General features: G+C 47.6%; 1 protein-coding gene across 1 annotated transcript; it reads left to right on the forward strand.

Annotated features, from left to right (window-relative positions):
- Window positions 1–463: 463 nt before the first annotated feature.
- OGFOD1 (2-oxoglutarate and iron dependent oxygenase domain containing 1) lies at window positions 464–8,428 on the forward strand (the record flags this gene model as incomplete). The annotated part of the gene is made up of 9 exons (XM_010171225.2): window positions 464–580; window positions 1,062–1,153; window positions 3,351–3,479; window positions 3,937–4,050; window positions 4,775–4,854; window positions 5,260–5,555; window positions 6,881–7,003; window positions 7,797–7,855; window positions 8,241–8,428. Coding segments are annotated over 9 exons (1,172 nt in total), but the record flags the coding sequence as incomplete, so codon positions are not given.
- Window positions 8,429–10,625: the final 2,197 nt, after the last annotated feature.

Genomic DNA, 10,625 nt, shown 5'->3' on the forward strand with positions numbered 1-10,625 from the left:
CCAACCCCACCAGTCTGGGATTCTGTGACATTTTTATTGCTGTCAAGTCTACATTTTAAATATCTTCTGTGCAATGAATTGTTGATCCAGCTGCTCTGTTCCCAGGACTCCCTCTCCCTTCTGTTCCAGCAACAAACCTCCTCAAAGGGCAGTTCTGTCTTTAAAAGAGCTTGGATCATTATTTAAGTCAGGAATCTCTGTGTCACTGTGCCCAGTGACAGCCGTGGAGGGGTGGATGATGAATTATTACTGCCTGTACCTTCAGAGTGGGCTGATCCACCGATTGTAGCGCAATCCCACAGCATTTAATCTTGCAAATCTTGGGCTGGTGATGCTGACAAGTGAAAAAGCAGTTCTTGGAAAGGGCATGTTTTTTCTTGTTGTATTCTTGTGAGGACAAAGCTGGAATGAATCATGTGTGTACTGGGAAGGTGCTACTGCAGCAAAACGCCTGTGATTGCAGATGTCTTGCTGTGCCACGACGATGAGTTGGAAGGTCGCAGAATTGCTTTCATCCTGTACCTTGTCCCACCCTGGGAGAAAAGCGACGGGGGAACGCTGGACCTGTACAGCACAGATGGTGAGTGCTGTTTGGGAGCTTGGCCTCAGGTGGCCAAAAAAGGGTGAAGTTTATGCAGCTCTCTCCTCAAATGGTACAGGGGGGATAAAGAGTTTCTCCTTTGTCTGGAGAAGCTGATGGATCAGTAAAATTTGCACCTTAGAGATGGGCTGTAGCAGGCTTTGCAGACAGTGCTAATGGCTGACAGCAGAGGGACAGGAGAAGGTCATGAAGAGGGGAATCCTTTTTTTCAAGGGCCGAGAGCAGAGGCAGGATGAAAGCGATGCCAGTAACTGTGCTTGGAACTCTAAAGTGATGGAGATAACTTCCCATTCCAGCAGCAGAAGTCCACTGATTCCTCATCAAGCCCTTGCTCTGAGCTCTGTCCCTTATACCCAGGTGTCTCTCCAGTCACAGTGCCATGAAGTCAGAGAGAAATGGCAATTTCTAGTGAGTTCCAGCTCACATCTTAACCAGAGTCTGTTTTCTTCCTCCTCCTCAGAACACTTTCAGCCACAGCAGATCATGAAGTCATTGGTGCCTTCCTGGAACACGCTGGTTTTCTTCGAAGTGTCTCCAGTCTCTTTCCACCAGGCAAGGAGCTCTCTTGTTCATTTTTTGATTCTCATGACTGCAGTTACTCACTCTGGGTGTTATTACAGTCCTGATGGGGAGGGAGAGGGGAAAGGGAAAAGTGTGGGTAGAGCAGATACTCATGCTATGTGCTGTGTGGTAAAGGCAGGACTTCAAGGAGAACAAGAACTGTCAAAGGCAACTTTAAACTCTCAGTCCAGCTTCATCATCCTGGGGAAGGAAAAACTTCCATTTCTATTTTGTGTTGCTATCCTGGCAACACAAAAATAAAAAAATAACAAGCCACTGCTGTGGATTTGGCTGTGGTGACCAGAGAGATCTTTATTTGTTTATAGCTTGCTTTAAACTAGCTGACATTTTTCATGCAGATGCCATGACTTTGCTCCAGAAGAGCTTCTCAGCACATCACCTTGCCAGCAGGGCACTATGCAGATATGGCTTTATGCCCTCTGTAACATAATGTAGTGCCCTACCCTATAGCAGAAATGCTGATATGGTGAAGTAAAACTTTGTGGCACTTACCAGGAAGGTGTCTGGGAACAGGGTGAGTGGTCTGTGGAACGGCACGATGCAAACATCTGAAATCTCCAACTCCTGTGTGCTTGAGAATACCACGGGCTGTAACAGAGAGGGCCAAGGAGCAGAAGGTTGGAGAGGAAAATCAGTGATGTAGGCTGCTTAGGGCTTTATTTTTGTGTCATTTGTCTTACAATTAATTAGCAGAAGCATCTTCTTGGTCACTGCCTTAATTGTCTTCAGGTAGTGATTTAATCTCGTCATAAAAATCCATGTTGCACTTAACCTTGCAGCTGCCTCCTACTCACCTAAACTTAATCCCAGACACGAGCACTACTCAGAGTCCTGCGTGCTGTCTCTGCCACTGTTAACACAAGCAATAAACTCAGCTTAAATAATAAACATTAAACTTAACTGGGAGTGATGTGAATCAAAGCCTCCCAGATCTGGACCTCACTGGTTGTGCCCAGAGTATTTGCTGAACCACTGAATCATTTCTTTCACTGTTAGAGGACAATGTATGGGTCAGCCTGATACTGCTACAGCACACACCAGCCTAAAGCCCTCTGAGACACTGGGCAAAGAGCATTGAGTCAGCACTTCCCCACAGATCTTCAGGTGTTGGCCTTCGTGGTGCACAGTTCTTCAGGAGACAGCAAATAAAGCTGTGGGTGTTTGCTGAGCAGAGCAGGTCCGTGAGCTTCTAATGCCAGGCATTTTTCTGGTTTCCATCTCCCAAGTGATTTAGGATTCCCTAGCCATTCCAAATAACCCAGTAGCCATTCCAAATAACCCAGAACACCTCCAAGTCACACGAGGAAAGGGCCACCACAGCTCTGTAACAATCAATAAGAGCCAAAACCTTTTCAGAACTGTGTTTCTTCCTCCTGTTCTAAAAAACAAAACAAAAATGGTACAAAGTCTGTATGTGCTGTTCAGAAATTCACAACAGTTTCTGCCTTGCAGCCACTCACAAGGGGATGTCTCTCTCTTTGTGCTGTTACAGCCCAGCACCCCAGAGTGGGAATTTGTTCCATTCAGCCCAATTTGATGAAATCAAGATTTAACAGTGGCCATCGCTGTGCAAGAGCCAAGGGTTTCCCCGGAGCAGGTTAAATGCCAGGATCAAGGGGCTGTTCTCTGATAGATAGGTAGACAAAGAGCCAAAGATCTGGGGCAAATGCCTTTCGTGATGGTTTGTATTACAGCACTTTTTAAAAAGTAAAAGACAAAAAAGTCAACCAGTGCAGTCTGCTGCGGCCCACTGATGCTCAACGCTTCCTGAGTTTCCAGACTAAGCTGTGACAGGTGATTTTTTTCAGCCTAGGGTAGCTGGTTCTTCAACAGAATAAAAGGTAGAAAAAAATAAAATACAGTTGCATTTAATAACAGAATGACTCAAAGGTCTCAGGGAGAGGGAGTGGATTCTGCTTGGAGCTTGAAGTAAAAGTTTGCACTGGGATTCTGGAAACCCAGAATGGACTCATGCATCAAAGTTTGCTTTAGCCCTTTGTCTGTGAGCCAAGAACAATCCAGCCTGGTCTAGCCCTTGTCTGACCTTCCTGTGTATGCAGTAGGCTCCCAGGTCCATCTCCTGGGATGACTCTATGTTGTGCCTGTTACAGATAGTCCTTAAATGTTTTGTCATCTAAACAGTAACACGCTGTCAACGACGTTCCAGGTGTCAGAAGTTCTGTCTGAGGAGAAGTGTCGCCTGTCAGTGAGCGGCTGGTTTCACGGCCCGTCGGTAGCCAGACCTGCACGCCACCTTGAAGCTCCCTTGCCCAGGAGTCCCCACATCCCCTACGATGTGAGTAACGAGCCTACAGCTGCTCACCTGCATTTCTGCTTTTTCCATGTCCCTGGAATACCCGTTATGGGATGCACTGGTGCTTGGGGGATGCTTTAATCTTTAACAGAGAAGTTTTTCTTTTCTCTTTTTTATTTCCTCTTTTTATTTTCTCTCTTTTTTATTTCCTCTCTCTTTTTTATTTCCTCTGTTTTTATTTTTCTTTTTATTTCTTTCTCTTTTTATTTCCTGTCCATAAATTTGTAGCTGGTTTCTTTCTTGTGTATCTTTCTTGACTCCATACATTTTGTATATTTAGTGCAGAGTGTGCAGCAAATACTCATGGTTCAGTGAAATAAAGAAAGGACTGGGGGTCTGTGTGGGGAGGAATCCAGCCCTGTGGCCAGCTGGGTAAGGGGGAACTGGGAAATCCTTTTCACTTTTGTAAATTCAGCATTCAAATCCATTTCCCTTCCAGCATGAAATCTTGTATGAGTGGATCAATCTGGTTTATTTGAACATGGACTCCCAAGCTCAAATCCAGGAGGAATTTGAGGAGAGATCAGAAATTCTCCTGAAAGATTTTCTTAAGGTGAGTCCAGTGGTTCAATCTGATGTGGTTTGCCAGAACAGGTCACAGGGGTGGCAGGTACCACATGTCACACAGGCTGGGAATGGGCTTGTTTGTACAGCTGTCAACCAAAACTCCTTCTAGTTTCACTCCCTAAAGGGGAATGGACCAGATGATCGCCAGAGGTCCCCTCCAACCTCAACCATTCTGTGATTCTGTGGATGGATCCCTTCTGCCTGCCTGTCCACTGCTGCAGGGAGTCAAACATCATCAAAAGTCAAACCATGTGCTTCAGCATTCTTGTTTCCTGCAAGAAGCAAAGCAGAAGGATGAAAACACATCATCCTTCCTGCTTCCTAACCTTGTGGTGACCAGAGTGTCCTTCCTTGTCCCTCAGCTCTCACAGCTTAGCACTTGGGGAACTAAGCCTGTGACACAAATGACCCATAATGGTTTTGTCTGACTTGAAAGGCTGATTTACCTGGTTTATTGGGCATCTCGGTGACACTGAGTTCTCACCCAGCAGACAGTCCGAGTGGTGTTTGATACCTGTTGGTCACCTGTTGGCATTGAAAATTCATGATGCTCACCCAGCCTCTGCCCCTCAACTCTTAGGATCCTCAAACAAATGAGAGAAAAATTTAAGAGTGCCTTATCTGAGAGCAGAGCATGGCTGCTTCTAGCACACCAAGAGACACTTGGGAGCTACATGTTAAATTCTCTGCAGTATCTTTTCTTCTCCTAGAAAGAGAAATACCAACTGCTCTGTGAAGCTCTGGAGAACAAAGACATCCAGTGGAGTAGCCGTGGGCCTGCCAATAAAAGGTGGGGAATGACAACTAATGACAAAACAAGGGGAAATGGGTTTAAGCTGAAAGAGGGGAGGTTTAGATTAGACATTAGGAAGAAGTTCTTCACTGTGAGGGTGGTCAGACACTGGAACAGGTTGCCCAAGGAAGTTGTGGCTGCTCCTCCCTGGAAGTGTTGAAGGCCAGGCTGGATGAGGCTTTGAGCAACCTGGTCTAGTGGAAGGTGTCCCTGCTGATGGCAGGGGGGTTGGAACTGGATGAGCTTTAAGGTCCCTTCCAATCCAAACCATTCTATGATTCTATGATTCATTCTATGACAGTGTCCTGCACCCATTGATCTGGCCAAGCAGGAGCTGCCATGAGGACCTGTGGACCTGGTCCTTGTTGGTTCTCCACTGCTGATCTCTCTGCTGTCTTTCAGACTCTATGAGACAGCGGAGGAAGACAGTCTCCCTGACATCCTGAAGAAATTCCTGCAGTTCTTACGCTCTGAGGCCTTGTTTTTACTGCTTTCCAACTTCACTGGCCTAAAGCTGCACTTCCTGGCTCCCTCTGATGAGGATGAAGATGCTGGGGAAGGAAGAGCAGCAGACAGCGCTGGGCACAGCAGTCCCAAACCTGAGCAGGAGGAGACTGAGCAGCCCACTGATAGTGATCCCCATCAGCCAGACCAACCTGACCACGTCCCTGAAGCACAGGACAGCGAGACACAGAACAGTGAGTAGAGCAGGAACAGTGTGAAAGGACTTGAGCAGAATCCTGACATTAAGGGTGTCGGCAGCAGAACTCCCCGTGATTTTTACAGAACTAATATTTCACCTGGTACTGCAGCCAGCACAAGGCACCAGCACACACATGGGGCTTGAAACATGTCAGATTTGGTGTCTAAAATGAGTGACCATTGCAAAAGAATTTGGAATAAAATAATGACAAACTTGAAGATACTGTTTGGAACAGATGTCAGCGTGAAGTCTTAAGGGCGAGACTTCTGTAGGAGTTGAGGCACGGATAAGGAGTGGGGGGTGTTAATTGCCCAGTATCTTTTGTCAATAATTCCATGGTTTCTACCTCCTTCATATAAAGTAAATTCTCACATGAGAGACCAAACCAAAAGGAAGAAAGCAAACAATTCAGAAGTAAAAATAACTTTAGAATTAGAAAATCGATACCTAAAACTAGGATTTAACCTTTCCAAAAACACCGCCAACCTAAATAACCACTGAATTGTCAGCAATGAGGGATCATTGCTATCAAAGATTGGATTAATTGTGGATTCCTGGATTGGTGCTGGTTATTTAAAACAGCAGCTTGGAAATTTAAGGGTAGAATTTTTGAAAATGCACTGAGTCAGGCAAGTTAGTGGACACTGGAATAAAAGATAATAAAAGACCAAGTCCTGCTGCAAATCCCACCAGAACACTTCCCCGGTACAGAGGGTTTGTTTTTCTCATTTCTATGGTTAGTTTTTTTGCCTTTTCTATCTGCCATGTTCCCAACTTGTGATTTTAAATTCAACCTACGAGGAGTACATAGTTTGGGGCTGCATGGATTGAAAACTAAGTTAAACCCATGAGAAAAGGAAGGCTTCCCCAAATTCAGACATACCTCCTGGAATGGCAGGTGAAGAGCAAGCTCAGAGCAACATCCTTCTTCGCTGAAGCATCTGGTATTTTCTGTACTTCAAGAACAGAGAGGTCACTGGCTCTTGAAGTTTGGAATGCTGCTGTAAATCTTGGAGGGGGAACCTAAAACAAAAGGAAAGGAGGAACTGGTTAAACCAAAGCCCATGGCACCTGGGCCCTTTCAGAGGGCAAATCTTGGCCCACCTCCTCCCCATCGGTCAAAGGACAGAATTTAGAGCTGCCTCGAGGAAAACAGTTCACATGAGATCTGTGGGTTTAGTTTTTCCTCCCTTCACACTTTCCTGGGGCTGGCAAACATGACGTGGCAGCGCAGGGGCTCCCCCCTACATCCCTCGAGGTTGGCAGGCGTCGGCCGTTGTACAACGTCCCTGTTTCTCTGGTGTGTTTTCCCTCCTCTAGGCTCGGGTATCCCTGTGTGTGCGGGGGAGCTGAGGCGCTGGACCCACGGCCACTATACTCTGGTCCATGACACTCAAACAACAGAATTTGCTCTCGACCTGCTCTTCTTCTGCGGCTGTGAGGGTAAGGGGACAAAATACAGAGATACCAGACTCTCCTTCAAGGTTGCTATAAAAGAAGGACTTCTGAATTCTCAGCGGTGCTGCAGTAGCCAAAATTTCCCTGCTTTTTTCGTACACACAAGGGCTCTGCAGGCTTTATCCCAAACCTCCCTTCTGCCTGAGCCCTGGTTTAGCAGTTGCTGTACAAAGATTTGTTGAGTGTGGCCTTGGGATCAGCTCTGACCTTCCTGGCTGGTGCCAGGAGGTGGCGCTTGGGACAGGGGGAAAGGCTGCACCTCCCAGACCTTTCCTCTCCCTGAGCTGCGAGTGGCTCTGGGTGTGCTGGAGGGTCAGGTGCCCAGAATACCTGCTGAGTGTTCCATTTCACCCCTTTTCTCATCAAAATTATCACCTCCTTCCATTCCCAAAGCCTTAAGGGTTTCCAAAGTTACTTTAAGCATGTCTAGGCATTTTTAATTGATTGCTGGTTAGATAGCAGTGAAACCAAACATCTAAACCTAAGGATTTTGGAGCAGCTGAGCCCCACATGCCCGGCTGAAACCACTTGGCATTACCACACTGGTAATTATACAGATAATTTGCATATCTGCTAAGGCAAAACTGCTCTGCATGCGAGGAGGAGAGCGCCAAGCAACTTAAATGGCCCATCTGTGGAAAAAAAAAGGAAATCTTTTTTATGATTTGAAAAAAAAAAAAAGGGATTATCCCATATCCAGTAACTGTGGGGAGTGGGGTGGGAAACAGCATCTCCAGGAAGGAGCGTGGAGCTTTCTAAGAATCTTTTCTGTTTTAAGATTGGGATCCAGAATACGGTGGCTTTACTTCTTACATCGCCAAAGGGGAAGATGAAGAGGTAAGAACCTCGAGTTGACAGCTGCAAATCAGATCAGATTGTTTAGGGTGGAGAGGGATAATTACACTTTGTTGTAATGCCCACACCATCCTGAGGGTGCTCGGTATCGTGCCGGAGCCCTCCTGCCTGAATTACTGCTCCTGCCTCAGTATCAGTATGAGGGATAGTGCTGAGCAGTCATACTAAATCATCCAGAATCCCTTCCTGTCTAATAAAGGCTTCAGGTTGAGGATATTAAAATGAAAACAGTGACAGAGTTCATTTTCTAACACCAGCCCTTTGTTCTGACTGGCTTTTGAAATGGTTTTGTTTGGTTTTTCCCTAGGAATCCTATCAAAGCCATTTTTGTGCAACTAATTTCCTCCTTGCCTTTCATTCCTTCCAGCTGCTGACGGTGAATCCAGAGGACAACTGCTTGGCCTTAGTTTATAGAGACAAAGAAACGCTGAAGTTTGTGAAATACATCAATCACCGTAGCTTGGCCCGCCTGAAAAAGCATCCCAGCAGAAGAGGATTTTGGGATTTTTCCTTTGTCTATTACGAGTGATGGTGACCATGGAGTGGTGGTGGTGGGTGGGGGGACAGGTTTCTACCTGGTCTAAGCCTCGACAAACTGCTGCTGCTGCTGCCAAGTTCATCAACTTCATCACGCTGTACGTGAGCTGTACCCTGCTAAGGGGGGGGGTCCAGGTGACATTTTAATTAACTATACAAATGGAAATTCAATCTCCTCCTCCCAAGTCCTTTGTAACACACTCTCAACTGCTTGTAATGCTGCGGGGAGATTGTCACTGTCACACAACTCTGTCAGCTTTGCAGTGGTTCTCTCATGGAAAGAGCACCGTGGGATGCGTCTCTAACCTGTCAGGGTGAAAATTACAGTTGTACATTGCCCCAGGCTGATGAGTGATTTTATTAAAAAAGAAAAGAAAAAAAGGAAATGGGTCAGTTAAATGCTTCAAAGTCTGGTCGGGCAAGTTCTGTTACAAAATGCCCAAGATGTTTTCTGGGGCTTAACTGCGCTCACTGTTTGTACAAGCAGAAATAAAGGAGCCGCTATGGGAAATATGAGGTTTTTCCAGCTGCACAACTCTGTGGAGTTGGGAAGAAGACAGCGAGGCTGTAAAGCTGCTGGCACTAAGGAGGCCTTGGCGCTGGAACAAGGAGCAGGACTTTGTTGAATGCTGCACGGACAGACCCAGATGCAGCCCTTTCTCTGCAGCACTTACACACTGAATAGGGGAGAGAAGAGACCTGCTCCTGTGTCCTCTGCTCGCGTGGGTACATGGCTGGCTCTGAGCTTTGGCTGTGAAAGGGTTGTGGCTGCAGCCCCAGGACAGGGGAGGTGGGCTGGTGGTAACTCACCTCTCCTGGCTTGTCACCCACAGGCAGCAGGAGGGTCACCAAAGGTCTGCTAGGCTCCTACATGGCTTCTGTCACTGGAGAGCAGCTCAGGTCTTTCCAGGCAGCAGATACCCAGCTCCTGCAGTAAAAAGCACAAGGCAGCAGTGGTCTTGGTGCAATATTTGCCCGCAGTACGTGCGTTCAGCACCGCTCACCTGCCCTGTGCTCGCTGCCAGCGGGGCTGTGCCAGATGGGTGCCAGCCCAGCAAGGGGTGCTGCTACAGAGCTGTGCTGGGTGCTGCCACGGAACCGTGCTGGGTGCTGCTGCAGAACCATGCTGGGTGCTGTGGGAAGCAGCCAGACCTGCAGCCGAACACCTCGCTGGAGCCTCAGCCCTGCCCCACACCTGCCTGAAACCTGTTCAGGTTTGGCAAGGAATAGCCATGGGTGTGCAGCGAGCTGGGGAGAGCCTGTTCACGTTATTCCTCCTGCCTCTCCTGGGGTGGGAGAGGGGAGCTCTGGATTAGAGCCACTGCCCCTCCTGTTCCAGGCTTGTCACTGAGACCAGCGCAGCGGTGTAGGACCACAGCTGGCAGCTGTGAGCAGTAAGCTCAGAGCAAGGCTGCCTGTGTTGGCACAGGAGCACCCCACGCCCCTCAGCACAGCAGCGGGATGTCCTTCAGGCACGGCTTCATGCAGATACAGGAGCAGCAACCCCAGCTGTGATCCCAGCACACAAGGTTTGAAAAAGAAGCCACTGAAGGGTGAAGCTGCTGCCGTTGCTCCTCAAATGAAGGTGTCTCAACCCATGCCAATGCCAGAGCCAGGGGACAACGCAGCCGTGAGAGCCTGACATGCTGGGCTGTAGTTTCAGTGTCTGTTCAGTCCCAGACTAGGAGCAGCCGCTCGGTTCTCTGCACTGCTGGGCAGGGAGAGCAGCTGGGACATGGCTCCTCGGAGCTGCTATTGCAACACATCACATTCTGACTCGTCTCCCTAAGCACTGTCCAGGCTTTCTGGCCTAGTTTTAACCTTCCTTTGCTGCTGTTGTGTGCTACTTACAAAGACAAGGGGACGAAGGTAGAAACAAATCCTGATGTCAGGACTCCCTTCTCTCTGAATCTGGTTTCTGGGGCATTTTGCTGCCTTTCTGGGCAGCAGTTCTTGGGGAGAAAGCAGTTCTTATTCTGAGCTGCTCGAGTAGAAAAAGGCAAGTAATGAAGGTTTCAAAGAAAAAAGAAAAAAAAGGCAAAATTAATTGGGTCATTTTGAACAAAGGTGACAGATAGCACAGCTATTCACAGCACAGTCAGCTAGGCAACGTTGGGAGTGAGTTAATTAACAAAATGAAGTTACTCATTCTGCTGCATTGCCAACCTCAGAGTAGATCTTGGAACAGTCTCCCAGAAGACTGGGAAGAAGCTGG

This window comes from Antrostomus carolinensis, unplaced genomic scaffold (assembly GCF_000700745.2).
Source record: "Antrostomus carolinensis isolate BGI_N321 unplaced genomic scaffold, ASM70074v2 scaffold15837, whole genome shotgun sequence".
NCBI classification, from domain to species: Eukaryota; Metazoa; Chordata; class Aves; order Caprimulgiformes; family Caprimulgidae; genus Antrostomus; species Antrostomus carolinensis.